Source organism: Pogoniulus pusillus, chromosome 33 (genome assembly GCF_015220805.1).
Source record: "Pogoniulus pusillus isolate bPogPus1 chromosome 33, bPogPus1.pri, whole genome shotgun sequence".
Lineage (NCBI taxonomy): Eukaryota > Metazoa > Chordata > Aves > Piciformes > Lybiidae > Pogoniulus > Pogoniulus pusillus.
Window position 1 is genome coordinate 4690823 of NC_087296.1, and position 23930 is coordinate 4714752.

The 23930-nt window shown below is 50.1% G+C and overlaps 1 protein-coding gene across 1 annotated transcript in view; it reads right to left on the minus strand.

Moving 5' to 3' along the window:
* Positions 1 to 1171: 1171 nt before the first annotated feature.
* The window catches only part of METTL24 (methyltransferase like 24), a 50493-nt gene continuing 27734 nt past the window's right edge, over positions 1172 to 23930 (minus strand). The window contains exons 4-5 of the mRNA XM_064170355.1: positions 16941 to 17169; positions 1172 to 1911 (exon numbers count right to left, since the gene is read on the minus strand). Of these exons, the coding sequence (XP_064026425.1) occupies positions 1597 to 1911; positions 16941 to 17169 (544 nt within the window). The 3' untranslated portion in view covers positions 1172 to 1596. The remainder of the gene's footprint in view (positions 1912 to 16940; positions 17170 to 23930) is intronic.

A 23930-nucleotide genomic window follows, 5' to 3' on the forward strand; every position in this document is an offset into this window, starting at 1 on the left:
GAGATGGTGGAGTTACCATCCCTGGAGGTGTTTAAGAGGAGGCTGGATGGGACACTCAGTGCTATGGGTCAGTTAATTAGAAGGGTTAGGTGCTAGGTTGGACTGGATGATCCTAGAGGTCTTTTCCAACCTGGCTGATTCTGTGATCTTGGGCACAGGGGACCAACACACCTGCAATAGATCACGGTGACTCTGAGGACTGCAGGGCAGAGGATGTGATGGTCCCTCTGCCTCCCTCTGGGAACTGAGGCAGTGGAAAGGGTGAAAAGGGAAAGGAGGGTATCAGAGGAGAGAAGGAAACGCCAGGATAACAAGAGAATGAACAGTACAGGGACAGAGAAAGAGACTTGTTAGAAACACCAGGCTGAGGCAGAGCAAGGGCAGAGCACTGAGCTCTGCAGAAGGCAGTTACAAAGGCTGTGTATCAAAGACACAGCTTGGAGTCACCTTGTGCTCTAATGCCAAGTGTGAGGTCAAAGTTCTTGTAAAGAGAAGAAAAAAACAACCTACCATCTGTTTTTAGCTCGCTCCATTCCTTACCTCCTGAGGCAATGGCCAAGGCTGGCTCCTGGGAGTGCACTGCAGACTACCCACATGCCAGCATGAAGAGCCTCAGCACGGCCATAGACCTGGGCACCTGCCTGTGCCACCACCTCTGCCAGCATCTCTGTGTTACAAAGAGGTGGCCAGGCCAGGGAGACACCTGGTGAGGAGGCAGCCCAGGTGCAGAGCTGGAGAAGGCAGACAGCCAAGCCTTCAGCTGCCCCCCAGGCAAAGGAAGACGATCAGCTTTCACTTGCAGCTCCTTCAGACAAGCATCTCACAAGATGCTTCTCGTTTGCTACAGAGGAATTGGACACAAGCTATTCTTCGAGCAGATGACCTAGGGAAGCCTCCAGAGGGTGAGGAGGTGGTGGCAGCTTTCCTGACAGCTGGGTCTGTGTCCCACCATCTCCTGTCTCAGAAGCACTGAAGCTGCTCCCTGCAGCCAGACTGCCTTACAGAGCTCAAGTCAGAGCACTCAGAAGCTGCTCAATGTCAGAGGTGTGAATCGAGCTTGCCGGTGATTCCTGCCTCTGCCAAATCCAGCTGGAATTTGCCAGGGGGTTCAAGAACAGCCTGTTCTTGCCTGAAACGTGTGCTGGAGGAAACAAGACTAAAGTAAAGAAGGTGCAAAACAAAGATGACCACTTTATAGAGAAGCAACACGTGACCCTTGCTGGGACAGGCACTGCCTGGTGATTGCTTTCCTGTCCCAAGGGCTGGTGCAGCTGAGGGAGCAAAGCCTCCCAGGGGGGTGGCCTCTACCTCAGCATGCCTAATAAAGCCCTGCTGTTAGCCCCAGCCCAGCCAACCTTCCCCAGAACCCCCTGTTCTAGGAGACAGTGACTCACTGGCAAGCGTATTGCTGCACAGGCTCGCACCAGGGCAACTCCAGTGGCAGCTCTTTGGGCAGCACTGGCAGCAAGCTCCAGCCCACCTCGCTGGCAGCCTCTGTGTGCAGACTGAGCAGCTCCAGCCAGTGATGCCAAAGTCCTCTTGAGCAGCGCTGCGGGGCCAGATGGCTCACAGTCACACACCATAAATTCCTCTCTGCTACTTCCATCTTGTATTTACCCAGCTCAGTGTGTAACAGCTACTAGCGTTGAAGGCTTCCTTCTTCAGGAACATCTGTGGCTTTGACAAGTCCTTGTAGGTATGGAAGAGCCTGAAGTCCTTCAGCTCCAGCTCGCGGAGCAGGCTGTACCAGTAGCGCACCACGGAGCTGTCGTTGCCGCTGACCTCAAAGCCAGGCCAGTGGACGTGCACCTCGAACACCAGCTGCCCTATCTGCTCCACCACATCTTCCAGCACCAGGTTCTCCAAAATCTTCCACTCAGCACTCTCCACGTCTGCCTTCAGGACATCGATCTGCAACACAAACACCATCAGTGAGTGACAGTGTGGGGGACAGCGAAGGGCTCTGCAATTACAGCTGAGGCCAGGCTGGTCAGTTTGATAACAAACTCAGCTGTTCTTACCTGTATTCAAAAACAGCAGATGGAAAATCCCACAGCATCCTAACACAGCACATCAGCTTTCACCCTTGCCTCCTCATAGCCCTTTCTCCTGCCTCCAAGCCCTGGTCAGAAAGGTTTTGTACCCTGGGTGGCCAAAGCAGCTCATCCTGCAACCAAAGCACGTTACTGTCCCTTCACAAATCTCGTGGTGGCATCAAAGCTATGGAAAAAGGGAACCCACCTACATAAACAAAGACACTAAGGCATCACTGCTCCTTCCTTCTCCATCATAAAACCCCATGCCACAAGGTAACACACTAGCAGTGATCTCTTGTGCCGCTGTAGAGCAGTGTCCTCATAGAATCATAGAATCAACCAGGTTGGAAGAGACCTCCAAGATCATCCAGGCCAACCTAGCACCCAGCCCTAGACAATCAACCAGACCATGGCACTAAGTGCCTCAGACAGGCTTTTATTGAACACCTCCAGGGATGGCAACTCCACCACCTCCCTGGGCAGCCCATTCCAATGCCAATCACTCTCTCTCTGCCAACAACTGCCTCCTAGACCTGCCCTGGCACAACTTGAGGCTGTGTCCCCTTCTTCTGTTGCTGCCTGCCTGGCAGAAGAACCCAACCCCACCTGGCTACAGCCTCCCTGCAGGTAGCTGTAGAGAGCAATGAGCTCTGCCCTGAGCCTCCTCTGCTGCAGGCTGCACACCCCCAGCTCCCTCAGCCTCTCCTCACAGGGCTGTGCTCCAGGCCCCTCACAGCTTTGTCGCCCTCCTGTGGACACCTTCAGTACTGCAACATCTCTCTTGAATTGAGGGGCCCAGAACTGGACACAGCACTCAAGGTGTGGCCTGAGCAGTGCTGAGCACAGGGGCAGAATAACCTCCCTTGTCCTGCTGGCCACACTGCTCCTGAGCCAGGTCAGGATGCCACTGACTCTCCTGGCCACACTGCTGGCTCATGTTCAGCTACTATCAACCAGCAACCCCAGGTCCCTTCCTGCCTGGCTGCTCTCTGCTCCTGGTCTCCACCTGCAAAGGGAAGGTATCGACTATTGAACACTGGAGGGTGCAAGGGATGTACTCACCAAGGGCTGGAAGGCTGTCGTGGGGCAAGCTGTGAAAGAGCTGAAAACAGCACTGGATTTTCAGAGCAGGGCTTGGAAAGTGAGGCTTGACCGAGGTCCATGGCCACAGAGTGAGCAAGGACAAGCCAAGCCCCTGCCCGTCTGCTCCAGCACGACCAAAGGGTTACAGAATCAAAGGCTACATTGTGGCATATCCATGTGCGGAGTGGGAGGGCTGCAAGGACAACCTTCGCTCCTAGCTCGAGTCTGTCAGTCTGTCCAGCCATGGGTCCCTGGAGCAGCTTCACAAGGAGCCACTCTGTGGCCAAGGGGAGGCCGAATGTAAAATGATGCCGCTCCTGCCCTTTCAGCCGAGCAGCACCGCACAGCTGGGCTGGTTTGTTCCCCTTTATACATTGAAATAGGTTACTTATTCTGCAGACACCACCTCGCAGCTCCACCTGTAAGGCAGTTGTGTAGGCACTTGATTCCACACGGATACAGCTGATTCCACACGGGTGCAGTTGCTATAGGAGCATGCTTCAGAAACCACAGATTTTTATCACGGGGAGACTTCTGGAACTTTGAAAGGAGACCAATTATTCAAACCCACTTTTGTTTTGAGTAGGAGGAGGTGGGGCAGGCAGCAGAAATGTTTCTAAGTGTTTGCTTTTGTTTTGCCAGGACCTGGCTTTATGGCAGCAGCAGGACATCTTTTTCCCATGGCAATGCTCCCAGCCCTCATCCAGGTTTGTTTGTTTTTCCCTTGTGACACTAAGTGCCGCTCTGGCTGCTCAGCAGGCACAGCAGCTCTGCCTCTCTTTGCAAAACTGACCCGAAGAGTGGCTGCTAACTAATGTCTCGGTAGGATAAAGAGACTTACTGCAATAGCTGCCTAAACACGCACTGAAATGACCGAGGAAGAAACCGACAGCCAGTGGGGATGTGCTGCACACACAAACCAGGGGCTCCTTGCTGCCTTTAGTGCCCTGCACTGCTCAGAGGCCCGGAGGGAGGAAAAAGTAACTGTCCCTACCCACCAACTTCTCCGATTACTTCCAGGCAGGGCTCCCAGAGTCTCCATTTTATGCCATGGACAGGGTTAAACAAACGGCAGAACAGCTTCGTGTCAGACTGAGTGAACAACGAGCGTCCTGCTAACACCCAATCTAACTTTTGTGATGATTAGACAGCTCAGGAGGTATTTGCCACCAGTGATAAGCAGTGCACTGCCGATAAGAAATGCACTACCACCTCCCAGTGCCTTGATTCTAACTGCTGGTGAAAGGATTAGTGGCCAAATCTATAAATTCAGAGCTCTAATTCACCCCGGAGCACAGCTGGAGTCTGCTGCCAGGCATAAATCCTGGAGAGCAAAGATCTACAGTGCCTGAAGGTGAAGGATGGCAGTTGATTACCCACCAGTTTCAAGCCTTCAGACTAAGGTTGGTTCCTCTTATCTCCCATAAATCCTCTTATCTTCTGCAAACTAACTTGGTAGTCACAGAAAAGCAAGGTGGGGTTGTTTTTGTTTCCTCAGGTTAGCTGCCTCTGCAGCATTGTACCAGCTACACTCAGACAGAAAAAGCCTTTCCTCATGCACAACCAGGCACATAAGAGAGCTGAAAAGAACTTGCTTTCCTTAGTGAAGGTTAACACGTTCTGCGTGAGGCTCATTTCTTCTGTTTTAGGGTAATGACTTGTTACAACCGTGCATCATTTCCTAACGCAGAGATCAGCGCTGTGTTTGCCTTGATGGTTTTTGAATGGCCAGGGTTAAGGGGGTTTTCAGGCTCTGTGCTGCCCCATGGGCACCGTTTAAAGCTCCCTGTAAAGAGGAGTCAATTGAGAGTGAGTAGCTGGAGGAAGCAATTTAGCTGCATTACTTCCAGCAGGAACTCAGCATGTGGAAGCTGCAGCCAGGAAAGGCAAAACCAGCAAATGTGGTACGGGGTCAAGGAAGAATCATCCTTCCCTCTCTGTGGGAGCAGCTCTGTGGTGTAAACCGGGAGCAGGAAGCTGGTTAGAGCTTTGGAGCAGAGGAGTGCAGCCCTGAACTACCCCAAATCCTCTTGAGCCAGAGTGCTGCACTCGGGCTTTGAGGCTGTGAGAAATGAGCCTCTGCTCTGGCTCCCTGATACTGGGGTCTGACATCAGCTCTACAGCAAGGCAAGCCGCTTGCTTGTGCAGCAGGTTTTCCCCTCTCCACCCCAGCACGATTCCTTGTTTTCAGCAGACAACACTCCAGAAAAAGCTGCTTGGTTCATATTTTGCTAGCACACAGCTTTACAGGTAACAAACACGTTCTGGAGTGTGGGCTTCTTAAATGTATCTCCCCTCTTCCCCCAGCTGCAGCCTTTCAGCACCATACTCCCCTCCCCTTCCTTTCAAAACGCACCCACAGCCCGTCCTCTCCAGCAGGCAATGCCTTGGATGTTAAGTCCCTTTCACACAGAATCACTTAACTCTTTTGATTGGAAAAGATCTTTAAGATCATGGAGTCCAGCCATTCTCTAACTCTACCAAGTCTGGTGCTTGGTGCATCACAGATGTTAGGGGTTGAAAGGGACATCCACAGACCATCAATTCCAACCCCCCCTGCCAGAGCAGGACTATAGAATCTAGCTCAGGTAGCACAGGAATGCATCCAGAGGGGTCTTGAAAGTCCCTCAGCATCACATCTCTGCCTCTGAAAGGCCTCCAGGGATGGGGATTTACTCCCTTTTATTCCCAGCCCATGCTGTAATTAATGGCAGACAGGACTCGGGTGAGCCTAGCAGCCAACAATGCTCCCAGCAGCTTGCAACTGCTTCTCCCCATGCGCCCTGCAGTCGGTGGAACCATCCCAGCTCTCTCTGAGCCATCTATGAGGGGACTGGGACTGCTGTGGGCATGTTGTGAGCAACACAGATACTAAAATCGGGAGGAAAGTCAATCACTGCTGTCAGTGATGTAGAGCTCCAGACAGCAGCACTTTTTTAAACTCCTTCACTTCCTTCCTGCTCAGTTTTCCACTCCCCTCTGCCATGGTCTATGTGGCCAGCTCCAAAATGACACCAGGACAACTCTGTCCTGTGAGATTATTTGCTCCCAACATGACAGGCTGACTACATCTTAAATATCTGCTTAAGGCATCAAAGCTGCAGAGCCAGTCTGTGCAGCTGGGTGCTTACATGGTCTCTGGTCTTCTTTGCAGCAAAGGGCAACTGTCCAGTTGAAGTCACTCATGCAGCAGACAGGGCACTGGAACAGAAAGGCAGCAGCAAGGGCAGATGAGCTCCGTTCCTCTGCTCTCACTGCTGATCCTCCACGGTCCTCTGAGTGACAGAGAAGTCTCTTTTTGCTCCCAGTCTCAGAGATGTGCTTCCATGAAAGCCTGACACAGCAGGAGCAGGATATGAAGTCATTCTGTGTGTGCCACTTAAGCTGGAGAAAATGCTTCCAAATCACATTAAGAGAACTTAGTTAACTCACTCCGACAGCCAGCCTCCGGCAGACGAGCAGCTTGCCAGGAGTCACGGCCAGCACTACCCACCCAGAGAGCCAACCCAGTGCATGCAGGAAGCTTCAACCTCAGCTAAGTGCTCAGGGGCACTAGGAGCACCTGGCCCATGGTGTCTGCTCCCAGAAAGGACCCACAGCAGCTCGCCAAATGACTCCCACTCACAGCTGCAGAGCCTAGGCATGAGGGTGACCTGACACTTCTCTTGCCCACTTCTTCCCCTCATCTCTGGTGCCAGGATGCTTCCCACTCTCTCCATATGGAATTAATTTCTCTTTGAAGATTCATTATAGAAAAAGAGACATCACCACCACCAGCAGCCCTCCAGTCCAGCCCAGTTTAAGCAATGTCACTTACTGCAGCAGACAGACAGAAGACAAGACCTTGTATATGGCAGGAGACTTGGTTCAATGCCACTCTATCAGAGGACCAACATGGCCTGAAATCCTCTCTCCCTAGCTGCACTTGGTCAGGAGGCTTCAGGGTTTCACCTGTGGCTTTCCTGTCATCACAAACATCTTTCTTTGCCATAGGATTAATTCTCAGCATCTTCCCATTTAACTCATACTGGGCACTGGACCAGCCAGAGATGGCAGCTTGCTCATTACTCATCTTCTGGTCATAAAATACAACATGTCCCCAAGCCCAAACTGATTTTTGGCCAGGTTTGGTGGGTTTAGTTAGCATTACTCCCAATGACCTTAGGGGTAAGGGTATTGTGCTTAAGATCATATCTAGACTGCCTCCCAGCAAAACCAAGGTTCCTGTACCCAGAGAACAGGATCTAGGAGCCCTCAGTGTGGGGTAACTTGGCACTACAAGTAAACAATGCTGAGGGAGAGGACCTTCCCCTCACAAAAAAAACTAAGCATGAAAAACATCTTGGTACCCCATTTCTTTAAACCACGACCAGTCCCCAGTGCAGGCAACAGGAACCTCACCACTGGCTGAGGACTCAAAGTGTAGCTTCCCCAGAGGAAACGAGGTAAGAAGCCACCACAAAGACATAGCCCCCCAAACAGTGACCTCCTTGCCTGCTCAGACTGGCAGCAGCTCACCAGCACACACTCCTGTGTTCCCTTTCTCAGCTTGCAAGCTGTGGGCTGCACAGGAGCAGATGCAAACAACATCCTCTCGGCAGGTCCCTCAATCCCACAGCTAGATTGCCCAAGTGGGAAAAATCCCACAGGGGAGCTGCAGAAGCCCTGATCTTAAATAATTGATGAGCCTGAGGAAGCCCATGGTGCAGAGACATGTGAAATATGCATTTTGCCAGCAGCAGCCAACAGCCCAGCCTGGAATCACACAGTGTGATTCTGGAAGGGACTGGAAGAGACCTTGAAAGCTCATCCAGTCCAAACCCCCCCTGCCAGAGCAGCATCACCTATGCCAGAGCACACAGGAACACATCCAGGTGGGTTTTTTATACCTCCAGAGAGGGAGACTCCACACCCACCCTGGGCAGCCTGTTCCAGTGTTCTGTCATCCACACAGGGTAAAAATTCCTCCTCATGTTTACATGAAACTTCCTACGGCTCAGCTTCCACCCAGTGCCCCTTGTGCTGTCACTGAGCATCACTAAGAGGCTGGCTCCATCCTCCTGGCACTCACCCTGCACGTCTTTGTAACCACTGCTGAGGTCACCCCTCAGGCTCCCCTTCTGCAAGCAGCAGAGCCGCAGCTCCCCAGGCTGCCCTCCTAAGAGAGAAGCGCAGCTGCCCGGTGCACAGCCCTGCCCCAGAGCGCAGAGCGGCTTTGCAAAGGCGCTCGTTCAGCCATCTCCTCCCGCAGGAGCTGTCCTGCTGCCTGCTCCCCCTGCCAAGGGGGGAAAATCCTTTCATTTCTGTCCTTTTGATCTTCCCGTCGGGCGCCGCCGGCTGGCTTGGGAACGGATGCTCCCTCCAGAGGATAAATACTGCACGCTGGACCCTCAAGTTTCTGTCACGGAAGAGCAACAAAGGTCTGCAGCCCAGCATCGCGCAGTGACAGCAGCCCCAGCTCCATGCTTACATAAAGCCAAGCTGTCCTCGTCTTGCTGCGGGTGAAAGTCAGCAGCAACGTGACAAGCACATCACCAGGGGCCAAGCTGACGCAGGAGGTTTGCACTAGAAAGCAAACAGCTGTGGAATCACAGGAGCACCACGGTTGGAGAAGACCTCTAAGATTACCAAGTCCAACCATTAGCTAATTCTGCCAGGGCCACTACTACACCATCTCCTTGAGCACCCTATCTAGAGAGCTCATAAGTACAGTCAGGGATGGTGATCCAAGCCCTTCCCTGGGCAGCCTGTTCCAGTCTTGGAGAACTCTTTCAGTACGATGCTTTTTTCCTAATGTCCAACCTAAACCTCCCCTGGCACCAACTAATCCCAAATTCCTGAGGAGCAAGATGTGTGACTGTGCATGCCTGCAAGGGATGGAGAGCTTGGCCCACCAAAGAATGGCTGGACACAAAAAACAGCTTTCTGGCTGCAAGACCTACTGCTCTTCATCAATGCAGTGCCCACAGGGGACTTCAAAATACAAGGAAATGAAGCATTCAAGCCCCATCAAATGAAGGATTCAAGTCCCATCTTCCAGAAACATTCACCACACCTTAGAGAACATCTACAGGACGACACAACGCAGCTCCAGTATAACAGAACAGCATTGCTATTCTGCCACAAGAACATTCTGGTGACTCCAGCACCTCCAAGATGCAGCTCCAGTATAACAAAACAGCATTGCTATTCTGCCACAAGAACATTCTGGTGACTCCAGCACCTCCAAGATGCAGCTCCAGTATAACAGAACAGCATTGCTATTCTGCCACAGGAACACTCTGGTGACTCCAGCACCTCCCTGACTAGCCTGCTCCAAAGCCTGACCACTCTTTCAGTGATTTTTCCTGATATCCAATGTCCACAACTTTTCAATGTCAATCACTTCCTGCAAAACGTGAGATGGATGAGTTGCAGAGGAAGCCCAGGGTGCTCATGGAAAGGGGCTTGCTCTCAGCTCTCATTAAACCAGTGGCCTGCCGTAGTATCAGCATCAGCAGACACTCAGCCAAACTAAACCCACGCAGATTCAGGTCACTGTGTTGAAGCAGCTGTTAATGGGTGAAGCAGGAGCTGGGGAGCAAGAATGCAGGTCTGAGACCAGCAGTACCACCTCGTGAAGCAAAGCAGGGTCCCCAGGCTCCTGCTGGAGTCTGGTTTTGGTGGGAGGAGGGACTCGGGAGTACCTGGCTGCTCCCAGCAGCAGCACCTCCACGATGATTCCACGGTGCCTGCTGCAACTGCTGCGCTCTTTGGAATGCAGCTGCCTGACACTGACACAGTGGAATGCTGCTGCTGCTGTCGAGAAGGTGGAACACAGCATGGGAGTGCAGCAAGCTGTGCTGGGAAATGAACACAGCTTGTGCAGCCCTCTGGGAGAGCAGGTTTTTAATACCTGGCTTTTTTCCCTGAAGGGTCTGAGCAACCCAGGCAAAAGTAGCAACGCAAAAAAGAAAACACCCCCCAAAAAAAGAATCCTCCTTTCCTCCTCAGTATTGGCTTTTTCAGAGCATAGTACTGTCTGCCTTCTTTTTTTGTTTGATTTGGTAAGTAGGACCTGCACAGGCTCTGCTTCAGCAGTGAAATGCTTGCATTACGATTCAGGCCTGGCACCAGCCCCTTTCCCGGGGACAGAGAAGGCTCCGCGCCGCTCCGCAGCCACCAGCGCTATCGCTCAAAGCATCTGCGCAGCCTGCTGACAATCGCATACTAAACAGCGCCTCCAGGTCGCTCCCCAGAAACAGCACAGCTAACAACAGCTTGAGAGATGCTGCTGCTGCTGCTGCTGCAGAGAATTCAAATGAGAAGGAAGGGGAGAACCAGGAGCAAAGCCTGTGAAGGAATGTGCCAAGGAGGCCAGTGGGATCCTGGGATGCATTAAGAAGAGTGTGTCCAGCAGATCAAGGGAGGTTCTTCTCCACCTCTACTCTGCCCTGGTGAGACCTCAACTTGAGTACTGCCTTCAGTTTTGGGCTCTCCAGTCTATGAGGGACAGGGATCTGCTGAAGAAGGTCCAGCAGAGGGCTACAAGGATGATGAGGGGACTGGAGCACTGCCTGATGAGGAGAGGCTGAGGGACCTGGGGCTGCTTAGTCTGGACAAGAGAAGACTGAGAAGAGATTTAATCAATGTTTATAACTATCTGAAGGCTGAGGGTCAGGAGTGGGGGACAGGCTCTGCTCACTGCTCCTTGGGACAAGGAGCAACGGATGTAAGCTGCAGCACAGGAGGTTCCAGCTCAACACAAGGGGGAACTTCTTGACTGTAAGGGTCCCAGAGCCCTGGCACAGGATGCCCAGAGAGGTTATGGAGTCTCCTTCTCTGGAGACTTTCAAGGCCTGTCTGGATGTGTTCCTATGTGACCTGAGCTAGATTGTGTGGTCTGCTCTGGCAGGGAGGCTGGGCTGGATGATCTCCTTGGGTCCCTTCCACCCCCTGGCATCCTGTGAGCCTGTGAATGGGCATGGATCCCTGTGCATGGCACAGGGTGGGAGAGGTGGTGAGCAGTAAATCACTGTCCAAAGACCTTTGCTTCCAGAAACATGAGGTCACTAAGTTCATTTCTCCTTGCAGCCAAACTCTTTAAGCTAGTTACAATTAAAGCACTTCACACAGGAGCAGCTTCAGCTGGCTCAGCATGTACAAAGCAATTACCACTCTGATCTCATTATCACTAACATTAAAATATATATACATCCAAGAAAGAAACATCATGTGGCAGCAGCCTGGAGATTACTGAGGGGCAACCAACACAAGGTTAAAAGGAGGTAACATTTCCAACTGCAGATGGGAGCATCTGCAGTTAAACACTGGCACAGGTTGCCCAGGGAGGTTGTGGATGCTCTCTCCCTGGAGGTGCTCAAGACAAGGTTGGATGAGGCCTTGAGCAACCTGTTCTAGTGGGAGGTGTCCCTGCCTATGGCAGTGGGGTGGGACTGGAGGAGCTTCAAGGTCCCCTCCAAGCATTCCTCCATTCTATGATTCTGGGGTTGGTGACTCCACCACCTCTCTGGGCAGCCTGCTCCAATGCCTGACCACTCTTTCAGTACAGAAATTCTTCCTAATATCCAACCTAAGATATTGTGTCACAACACAATAAGATGTTTGTGAATTGAAGCCCTTACTCTGAGTCTTATTAGTCCCTGCCTATGGCAGAGGGTTGGAACTAGATGATCTTTGAAGTCCCTTCCAACCTAAACCATTCTGTTATTCATTCTAACCTCTGCACCAGTTCTGATTGCTCCTTTTGACCAAGTGGAGTAACATTCACCAACTCACTGCCCCACTCCCAAACACAAGGTTCACACACAGCAGTGCTCAGGGCTCCAGCTGCAGCTCTGCTCCAACTCCAAGGGCTTTGGTCATGTTACACAGAGAACGAATTTGATCCAGCAAGTGGTTTTCAAGACAAGAGTGGATAAAGCCTTGGGTGACCTGGTCTGACCTCACAGTGTGCTGGTTTGAGGCTAACTGGAATATTTTAATGAGAAAAAAAATTAGATGATAGGCTGTGAAAAGGAAACAATGCTGATGTCTACTGCACTCATAGGCTGGCTGAGATGTATAAACACAAGGACACAAACATAGATAAGAGAGTGTGTGTGTGTGTCTCTGTCTCTAGGAGTCTGTGTTTCTCCCTGGGCTTCTGTGTAACTAATCCTTTTGCTTCTAACCCCCCTTGCCCATCCTCCAAACTCACCTTGCATATAAAGCAAAGTCTGGGATAAGGCAGAGGGGTGGAAAGAAGGTGGAAGGGTGGTTGGGAGCCCCTCCTGGGGACTCTGGCTTCTGGGAGGGCTGTTGTGTTTCTGTATTGCTTTTAACTTGTATATTGCTGTATATAGCTGAAAAAAATGCAAATACCTGCTTGGATATTGTGCTAAGCTGTGAATATAAAGCTTCATCCCTTAACTTCCAGCAGGCTGGGTCTAGTCTGGGTGATTTCATAAGAGTGGGGGGTGGGTAACTCCCAAACCATCACACACACCATGCCTTGCTCTGAGCAGGGGACTGGATCATGGCCTCTCAAAATCCCTTCTGACTTCTGTATGAAGGCAATTCCATATGAAGCTATGCCTAATCCACAGGGAACACCAGCACTGTAGCATCCTCACCCCAGCAGGTGCTTAAGAGCATGTGAAAGCTTCCATAAAGCTGAACTCCACTGCAGTGAGTGCATTCAGTGTGCACTCAGTGGCTTTCTGTTCACCCACAGCATGCTGCAGAGTGTGCATGTTTAGCAAAACACACGGTGTGTGTGCAGGGAGAGAAGTGAGCAAGATCGATTTGTACATCTTTAGCCTCTCCTGCAGGCTGATTAAACACTGCTCTTCCCAGAAGATAAACCAGTACATTTTCAGTTGAGATTTGTGTACCAGGAAACAGGCCTCTCACGACATCCTCTGGAGATTATTCCAGAGCTTAAAAGATTTCACACTCCAGCAGTTCCCAAAAATACCCTGACTATGTTTCCTTTGTCAGCCTCATCCTAACACAGCACTGGGTAAGTCCTCTACCTCTGGGCTATTCACACTCCCCAGACAACTGAGGACTGCTGCACCGCGCAGCCAAAGCAGAAAGACCAGGTTCTTCTAATCTTCCCTCTAATCCACTCTAACTCCAAAACCTTCTTTGTGTTTCTTGCCATGCCATCAGGACGGGTTTCCTTTTCTGTAGATGATGTCCCAGTACTGACTGCAGAATAGCAGCTGTGCTCTTACACGAGCCAGAGTGTAAACCAGCCCATCCGAAAGCTCTTTGACTCCCTTGCACATCAAACCCCCAAATCACACATTTTCATTTCATAGAATCAACCAAGTTGGAACAAACCTCCAAGCTCATCCAGTCCAATCTAGCACCCAGCCCTAGCCAATCAACCAGACCAGTGCCTCATTCAGGCTTTTCTTGAACACCTTTGGCCAGCCTGATCTAGGGTAGGATGTCCTTGCCCAGGGCAGTAGTTCTGGAACTAGATGATCCTTGTGGTCCCTTCCAACCCTGACTGATACTATCATTCTATGACCTCCAGGGACAGCAACTCCACCACCCCTCTGGCAAGAACTTCCTCCTAATATCCAGCCTAGACCTCCCCTGGCATAATTTGAGGCTGTCCCCCCTTATTCTGTTGCTGGTTCCCTGGCAGAAGAGACCCACCCAGGCTACAATATCAGGAACTCCAACAGGCCTTGTCCATCCTCTCTTCAGCAGCCAAATCCAACCTCTCTGCAATCAGTGGAAAGAGTCTTAATCACTTGGAGGGTCTTGGATCAAGTCCCAGGTCTTAAAGAACAAAAGCAAGGAGAAAACAAAGCATTAGCTTCCCAGGCAGCTGTGTGGAATTCCTGCCTGGAAGTGGGAACTGCGAGGGTAGGGTTTTTAAAAGCAAAAGGAATGGGATGAACAGCATGTTTTAAGCTTTGGAAATGCTCTCTGAAACTGTTCTGAATTAACTTATTTATTCAGTCAAGGGAACATTCCCCTCCCATTCACCGGAAGAATGAACACTCAAATGTCCCAGTATTTACTTGGATGTTCTCCTCCTAAAGCAGAGCTGATCTGCACCCTTGTGCAACCTACACCTTCTCAGTCTGACTTCAAAAATTAAAGGAAAAGTGGAGAGAACAACGTGAGGAGAGGCAGCCCAGCCAGGCACTCCCCAGATAGGAAGCAGCAGAAGATGGCAGAGTGTGCAGCAGCGTTGCCCTGACCGAGAGGAAGTCAGCCCCTGACTTCACTAATGCAATGGTTTGGCACAGGAAGCTACTCGAAGGCTGGTGGAGAAAGAGGCTGTGCACACTCTTCAGAACTCACCAACACGCTTAACCAGATCCATGCCATGTCTACACAGCTACAGGAGAGTCTGATTGCATGTGTTATGTGTGCATTATGCTCCTTAGCTACCTCTCCAGCCAGCTGCTTTCTTCCCAGGTAATCACACAGTTAAGCCACAGAGAATCACAGCTACGCCCTCCTCAGACACAGAAGGGCTTACAAGCACTCGGTATCACTGGGACAGCCTGAGACCCGACTGTTCTGAGCAGGTCTGGTGTATCACAAGACTCATGCTCTTTCTGAATCAGGCCATTAATCATTGCTCTGTGATTAATTATCCTAAACCAGAACAATCAATGCAAGGCCAACGTCAAAGGAAAGCCATCTCTCCCCCTCCAGATGTTCCCTAAGGCACAGCCTGGTGTGCTTACAGCATGCCTAAGAGATAGGAAAAAGCTGCCTTTTTTTTGACCCTGCTCTTATCTCCAAAAGCAAAATCAGCAGAGCTAAACTGAAAGAAAACACTAAAGAAAAGCGAGAAGCGAAGTAGCAAGAGAAAATACTAAAGAAAAGCAAGAAGAGAAGCATCAAAAGAAGATACTAAAGAAAAGGGAGAAGCAGCAAAGGAAAATACTAAAGAAAAGGGAGAAGCAGCAAAGGAAAATACTAAAGAAAAGGGAGAAGCAGCAAAGGAAAATACTAAAGAAAAGGAAGAAGCAGCAAAGGAAAATACTAAAGAAAAGGGAGAAGCAGCAAAGGAAAATACTAAAGAAAAGGGAGAAGTAGAGGAGGAAAAGAAAATACTGAAGAAAAGCAAAAAGAGAAGTAGCAAAAGAAGATACTAAAGAAAAAAGAGGAGTAGCAAAGGAAAATACTGAAGAAAAGGGAGAAGTGGAATAGCAAAAGAAAATACTAAAGAAAAGGGAGAAGTGAAGTAGCAAAAGAAGACATTAAAGAAAAGCTAGAAGTAGCAAAAGAAAATACTGAAGAAAAGCAAGAAGAGAAGTAGCAGAAGAAGATACTAAAGAAAAGGGGGAAGTAGCAAAAGAAAACACTGAAGAAAAGGGAGAAGTGGAGTAGCAAAAGAAAATACTGAAGAAAAGCAAGAAGAGAAGTAGCAAAAGAAAATACCAAAGCAAAGGGAGAAGCGAAGTAGCTAAATAAAAGCAAGAAGTGAAGTGCAAAGGACATCTTGCATTTCATAATAGCAAAGCAAACAAACACTGCACTGCTTGCTCTGTGAATCTCAGAGCGAAGCTCCTCCTGAGCTGGGGCTGCCCGTGTCTTACAAAACAAAGACAAGCAGAAGTAGCTGCAGGCAATGAAGTCTATTAGCATTTGAATTCAGACTTCTCAGTCCTCCGAACGGGAAAAAAAAAACCTCCTCTTAAAAGCAACTTAATGAACTTCCTCAGACGTATTCTGGCAACAGTTACTTGAGACTTGAAGATTTCTGATGTCTTTTCAGTTCCTTAAAGCACAAGCTGGGGAATGTTAAAAGATCCCACAGATTGCTGCCAATTTTCCCGAACAGGATGTTTTTGTTGTCGAAGGCTGTAATTAGGACCAGTGACCTTGAAAATGTAAACAAGCCATCCATTACCTCTTCTAATTATTGTTGCAAATATGTGGGATTTTTTTCTCCTTATGAACTTGGCTGTAGGAGTAGTTCAGGGCTCAGGCTGAGGCACAGACCAGAACTTTCGCAGGACCCAGAATAACAGCACCCAATGTCACCAGCTAGGTGAAGGGGAAAGCAAGGGGGGAGGAGGAGGAAAGTATTTAATACAGGGCTAGTGATTTAAAACTCGAGGTGGCTGTTATCAGCACACAGAAAAGGCAAGGCAGAAAGGACACCCCTACAAGGAATGCATTACAAGTACTGCTGCAGAATGACCTCTGCTCAGAAGTGCCCCAGCTCCTGAGACAGCAAGAAGGAACTTCCACAGAATCACAAAATTAACCAGGTTGGAAAAGTCCTCTAGGATCACCAATTCCAACCCATCACCTAACCCTTCTAATTAACTAAACCGTGGCTCTAAGTGCCTCATGCAGCCTCCTCTGAAATACTTACAGGGGTGGTGACTCCACCACCACCCTGGGCAGCCCATTCCAATGCCAATCACTCTCTCTGCCAACAACTTCTTCCTAACATCCAGCCTAGACCTGCCCCAGCATAGCTTGAGGCTGTGCCCTCTTGTTCTGTCGCTGGGTGACTGGCAGAAGAGACCAACCCCACCTGGCTACAACCTCCCCTCAGGTAGTTGTAGACAGCAGTGAGGTCTGCTCTGAGCCTTCTCTTCCCCATGCTGAACACCCCCAGCTGCCTCAGCCTCTCTTTACAGGGTTGTGCTCCAGCCCCCTCCTTCCCAGCCTTGCTGCCCTTCTCTGGACATGTTCAAGCACCACAACATCTTTCTTAAATTGAGGGGCTCAGAACCAGACACAGGACTCAAGGTGTGGCCTAAGCAGTGCTGAGTACAAGGGCAGAAGGACTTTCTTTCCCAATGCCTAATCTGACACTCAGGAACCTGATACCTGAGTCCTTACCTTCTGATGACCAAATTCATTCAATATCGTTCCCAGCTTCTTCGTGTTGCTGTGAAGCTTGTGAGCAGCAATGGCTGGATTGGGATCCCTCCAGTCAATGGACAGGCGATGGTACCAGAGGTGCTGACCCTCCTGAATGTGTGCTGCCTTGATGCTGGGGTCAAATCGGTGCACCTCACACCCACTGTTGGCCATGCTGAGCTCAAACTGGTGGTCCTCGTTGCCAAGCCTGTGGAACAAAACTGATGTATTAATGCTGCCAAAAGAACCATTAGCCAGGAGGACATCCTGAGGATGCACAGCTAAAGAAGGTAAAATCCAACCTACTTGTTTCTAGAGCAAAGTGGAGGAGCTGTTTGTGATCCCTTCACAGAATCACAGAAGTTTAGAGGTTGGAAGGGACCTCTAGAGATCATCCAGCCCAATCCCCTTGTGAAGCAGGATCCCTTAGAGTAGTTTGCACAGGAATGCATCCAGGCAGATTCTGAAAGTCTGCAGAGAAGGACCTCTCTGGGCAGCCTGTTCCAGGGCTTCATCTAGCTCATGAGATGCTATTTGGAGGAGCATATCTTTGGAAGTTAAAGCACAGTGTAAGGATGCCCTTTTGGAAGGTCTTCTCCTCAGCCATCTTCCCTTTCAGGCATCCTGGAAAAGTAGGAGGGGACACAAGCTGCAACAGCAGCCCAGTGTGCTTTTAAGAACAACTCCATTCCAGAGGACTCCAGCCCATAGAGCTGTGTAGGAGGAAAAGAGAGGAGTTTTCTTCTGTTACACACAGCACACACGAGGAATAAAGTTCAGAAGTTAAGCAAGTGAATCGAGGGGTTTGTCTGCGGGTGGCTTTCCACAGAGGGCACACTGATGAACAAGGACCAGTGTCATCCCTTAGGAATGAGAAGCTGGCTAAAATGAACGACATGTGAGTTGTTGGGGACAGTTCCAGCACCAGAGTGGTGAGCTCCCAGTGACCAAGCACACACATGCCCCTGACACACTTCCAACTGTGCCAGCTGGTACAACCCAGGGAGCCAGATGCTTTTGGTGCAGACGTACCTCGGGCTGCCTCCAAACAGATTGCTTCTCGTTGTGATGGTCTGGATGTCACCTGCCCCACCTCCACTTAAGAAAATCACCCAGACTAGACTGGAGCTGGAAACTGAATGAAGCTTTATAGTCACAGCTTAGCACAATGCACAAGCAGGTAATTATAATATTTACAGCTATATGCAAGTTAAAAAGTAATACAGAAACACAGCAGCCCTCCCAGAAACCAGGGTCCCCAAAGGGGCTCCCACCCACTCTGCCACCTTCTTCCCACCCCTCTACCTTACCCCAGACCTTGCCTTACGTTCAAGGTGAGTTTGGAGGGTCGGCCTGGGGGGGTTAGGAAGCAGACAGATTAGTCAGACAGCAAGTTAGGTTAGAGAGAGAAGAGCAGCCCAAAAAAGCAGAGAGCAAACTCTCTTATCTGTTTATGTTCTTATACATCTCAGCAAGCCTATGAGTGCAGCAGACATCACCATTGCTTCCTTTTCACAGCTATAAACTAATTCTTATCATCAAAACATTCTAGCTAGCTTCAAACTGGCACACTCATGTGGACTGCAAAGGGAGGCTCAGAGCAGTGCAGAACAGGATAAATAATAGAGGGGAGGCTGAAGAAAGTGGTGCTGTGTCTGCTGGCACTGTAGCTAACAGCTCAGACTCATGCCTGAAGCGAGAGCAAACCAACAAACAGGCAGGAGGGAAAATAAGGTCATCTCCAAAAGCACTGGTTTGCAAAACTCCTGGCTCATGTGTGACCGTGCTGCATGAAAAATGGAAACAAGTGAGGTCTCCCAAGAAGGATTTTGTGTTTCTTAAGGTGTAGAAGAGGTCAGAGAAGACCGGAGAGGCCCTCCCCCACCATGAGGAGAGAGCAGCTGCTGCCTGCCGCAGCAGCCCAACAAACGAAGCCCAAGACACTGGGCTATTATCGCCGCACAGAAGCGAGCTGCGCCGGGGCAGCTGCGCACAGCCCTCTCAGAGGGAGCAGAGGTAGGCTTTCAAAGCACCAACTGTGGGACCAGCGCTCCCAGCCTGCACGCAAATGGGAAGGAAGAGCTCATTGGCACTGGTCCCTGCTGGCACCAGGGCAGGGACACTGACCCAAGACAGAGGGCAGCACAGCAGGGAGCGGTGTCCCTTGGCTGTCCCCTGCTCCCAGGGTTCGCAGAGGGTCAGGGGACACAGAGCCCTGCAGAGGATAAACACTGGGCTGCAGCTTGCTCTGCACGGAGCATAGCATCAGCCTCCACCTCAGCAAGCACGAAAGTGGCACAAAAGCTGCTCTGTCTCCTTCAGCACAGTCCCAGGAGACACCTGCAGCTCCTCCAGCCTGGTAACTGCAGGTACTCCTGGCACTGCAGCTCCCACAGGCGCTGCGGGACAGAGCCCACAAATGTGGGTGTTAAGGTCCAGTTTTCCCTTCCTTGTTCCCTCCTCCCTGCTCCTCTTCTTTCTCAAAGGCAGACACCTTCCTGTGTTCCCCCCTCCCTGCTCCTCTTCTTTCTCAAAGGCAGACACCTTTCTGTGTTCCCCCCTCCCTGCTCCTTTCTCAAAGGAAGATAAACAAGCTCTACAGCTTGGGAGAGGGGGTTAAAAGCATACCCTGCCTGGACCTTAAACCCCCCACACTTCTAAGACCCACCTCAGAGAGGGTCTATACAGTCTTGCAGCCAGCCTCTGTAAACCACAGACTGGTAAGTTTCTGCAATCCTATTCCCCTGTATTATCCCAGCTTGAGTGCCTGCCTGTGGTGTTAGTAACAGACTTAGCTTAATCTAAGCAGATTTATCACTAATAACTAGAGCTCACTAATGCATATTGCAATTATGCATCACACTGGGAAATCCTGTTCCCCAAGGAAGAACACTGCTACCTCCCAGCAGTGGAAGCAGCTAGCAGTCATCTCCAAGATCTCCAAAGGTTTCAGATGCTGCTCCCTCATTCACAGACAGACTCATCTACAGCATTCAGGATGGCAAAGCCTAAGCAGAATGTTTTGTTCCATTTTTAATGATAGATGGATTTAATTCAGGATTCCCAGCAACGCTCACACTGAACTTTCACATTTGTCCTCCATCCATCCTCTCCACAGAGAATGCTCTTCATTGGAAGCAGCTGCTCCCTCTTTGCTCTTTATGGAGTGTATGAGATAACAAAAATGTTTTCAAGGGGATTTTTGTCCTACTCAGAAGAAAATTGGTTTCCTGCCTGTCATAAACTAAAGGAAGTGAGTTTGAGGGAAGAACTAGCAAGTAACGAGATCTGAAGGCTGCAGTAGCAAACTGGAGGGCTGAAGCCTCCTTAACCTCAAATGCTTCCTCTTTATTTTTCAGCTGTTACATTTGATGCTTTGTGGTTGGGCATTTATTGCACGTGTGCACCTGATGATTGATGGGAGAGCCAGCATCAGTTTCAATCTCTGCTGAGCCTCCCTGGTCCATCAGCACAGAAAATCTGTCATTCAGGCTGCCTGTACCATACCCAAAACATCGCATACATAGCACTGGTTTACATCCACTGGCTCAGGTTGTTTCAAAACCATCAGCAAGTTATCTCTGTGCCAGATTTGTGGCACAGATGAAGTCAGCTCTGCAGTTCTGCCTTACTGGCCAACTGAACAAAAATACCACTCTCAACTCAAAGGGAAGAGAGTCATTAATACAGCAGCTCAATGACCATGTAACTTGAAGGGCAAAGTGCACTGAACTTTGCCAAGACATCTCAAGGTAGCCTCCCCGTTAACACAGATTTCTGTTGTGCTAGTTTGAGCCTAGCTGGGATATTTTAGTGGGAGAAATAGTATAGGCTGTGAAAAGGAAACAATGGTGATGTCTGCTTCATTCATAGGCTTGATGAGATGTATAAAAACAAGAACACAAACACAGATAACAGTTGCTCCCTAAGTGCAGCACTTTTCTCCCTAACCTGCTGTCTGTGTAATTAATCCTTCTACTTCCTAACCCCCCTGGCCAATCCTCCAAACTCACCTTGCACATAAGGCAAAGTCTGGGATAAGGCAGAGGGGTGGAAAGGAAGTGGAAGGGTGGTTGGGAGCCCCTCCTGGAGACTCTGGTTTCTGGGAGAGGAGTAGTGTTTCTGTGTTACCTTTACCTTGTCTATTACTGTATATATTTGTGTATTTCTGCTTGTATATTATTGTGCTTAAGCTGTAAATATAAAGCTTCATTTCTTAATTTCCAGCTGCTGAGTCTAGTCTGGGTGATTTCATAAGATCTATAATCAAAGGAAAGCTACACCAAACTACTTCCAGAATGTTACTTAGCTTAGCTGATTTTCCACCTGAATCATAGAATCACAGAATCAACCAGGTTGGAAGAGACCTCCAAGCTCAACCAGTCCAACCTAGCACCCAGCCCTAGACAATCAACCAGACCATGGCACTAAGTGCCCCATCCAGGCTTTGCTTGAACATCTCCAGGGATGGTGACTCCACCACCTCCCTGGGCAGCCCATTCCAATGCCAATCACTCTCTCTGACAACAACTTCCTAACAACATTCAGCCTAGACCTCCCCTGGCACAGCTTGAGACTGTGTCCCCTTGCTGCTTGCCAGTGAGAAGAGACCAACCCCACCTGGCTACAGCCTCCCTTCAGGTAGCTGTAGGCAGCAATGAGGTCTGCCCTGAGCCTCCTCTGCTGCAGGCTGCACACCCCCAGCTCCCACAGCCTCTCCTCACCGGGCTGTGCTCCAGGCCCCTCACCAGCTTCATTGCACTTCTCTGGACATGTTCCAGCACCTCAACAACTCTCCTGAATTGAGGAGCCCAGAACTGGACACAGCACTCAGGGTGTGTCCTGAGCAGTGCTGAGCACAAAGGAAGAATAACCTCCCTTGTCCTACTGGCCACACTGCTCCTGATCCAGGCCAGGATGCCCTTGGCTCTCTTGCCCACCTGGGCACACTGCTGGCTCATGTTCAGCTACTGTCTATCAGCACCCCCAGTTCCCTCTCTGCCTGGCTGCTCTGCAGCCACTCTGTCCCCAGCCTGTAGCAGTGCTTGGGGTTGTTGTGTCCAAAGAATGCATCTGCTTCTCCCTACTGACTGCTAGGAGGCAGCTCAGGCAGTGAGCCAGTACAACCATCATGCAGGTAAAGTCTGGACCTGAGCATGGGACAACTCAGCATCTTTCTTAACTATCACAGCACCTTAAAAACAAAGAACAACCCCCCTCCAAAAAACCCAAAACATGCAAACCTGTATTTTGCATTAAAACTAAGTAACTATACACTGACATCGATTGCAAACAACATTCAGAAAGTAAGAAGCAGCAGCCGAGAGGAGTCTGCTCTCTCTATACTTGGTCTGTCTCTAAGGGGCATGTTAACTATTCTTCTGCCAAGGAGCAAAGCAGCTGAACAATACCTGACAGTCCCTCACTCTCTGAGGGGCTTGGTCTTTACAGCCAAGCTTGATCCAAATATAAGGCCACCCAAATTAGCAGAGAACACTCCCTTTGAGTCCATTGCACTCTGCATCCACTTTACATTAGTTGCTGGTGTTAACTGCCATGTGCTAATCACTCAGAAATGCCACCCAGACAGACCCTTGCTACCCACCACAGCTCAAACCACAGGAGCACAATCACAGAAGCAAACTGTGCTGGTTGAAGAGAGATGAAGCCTTTCAATACCTAAGCTAAAGCTGTCTGCCAGGACAGCAAAGGCAGTTGTGTGTGCAGCAGCCATGTAGTGGTGTGTGTGAAACCAGCTGCAGATCCCAGCCAGCCCTCTCCTGGGGCAGCTGTGCTCTGATGGCTAATGCAAAAGGCCAGTGGCCTGACAAACTCTGAAGAGTGACCTCCCTCACCCTCCTGGGAAGCAAAGTGTTTTATTAGCAGGGAAGCAGGCTTGCATTTGTGATTTTACTGCCTGTGAAAGCACTTGGGCTGTGAAGAGTGAAAGCTTCAATCTCAAGTGTCTGGAAGTGTTGTAAACACTATCAAAAAAATTAAAGCCACAACTGCCTTTATTATTGTCACTTCATGCAGGCCACCCCTGAAGTGCTTGGCAAACACACTCTCATATGGAAATGTGCTGGGTTTGTCCCAGGGGTAGCTAATGAAGTTTTACAACACTGCTGCTGAAGTACCTGCCAATTATACAACTTATTTCTGCTCAGGGAAGATGCTGTAAGCTTCTCAGTTGCTCTCATTCATTTCCAGCTTCCTCTGTGTGAACTACCACTCACTACCTCACCATTACCTTGGCACAGCAATGTGCCCTTGTGGCCAAGAAGGCCAATGGGATCCTGGGGTGCATTAAGAAGAGTGTGTCCAGCAGATCAAGGGAGGTTCTCCTCCCCCTCTACTCTGCCCTGGTGAGACCTCAACTTGAGTACTGCCTTCAGTTTTGGGCTCTCCAGTCTATGAGGGACAGGGATCTGCTGAAGAAGGTCCAGCAGAGGGCTACAAGGATGATGGGGGGGACTGGAGCACTGCCTGATGAGGAGAGGCTGAGGGACCTGGGGCTGCTTAGTCTAGACAAGAGAAGACTGAGAAGAGATTTAATCAATGTTTATAAACACCTGAGGGCTGAGGGTCAGGAGGGGGGGGACAGGCTCTGCTCAACTGCTCCCTGGGATAGGACAAGGAGCAATGGATGGAAGCTGCAGCACAGGAGGTTCCAGCTCAACACAAAGGAGAACTTCTTTCCTGAAAGGGTCCCAGAGCACTGGCACAGGCTGTCCAGAGAGATTGTGGAGTCTCCTCTGTAGACTTTCAAGGTCTGTCTGGATGTGTTCCTGTGTGCCCTGAGCTAGATTGTATGCTCCTGCTCTGGCAGGGGGGTTGGACTGGATGATCTCCTTGGGTCCCTTCCAACCCCTGCCATCCGGTGAGCCTGGCATTACCAATTTGTTTGTGTGCTGGTATAAAGGAACAAAAAGTGCAAGCAAGCAAAGCCTGCCACGCAGACAGCTTTTT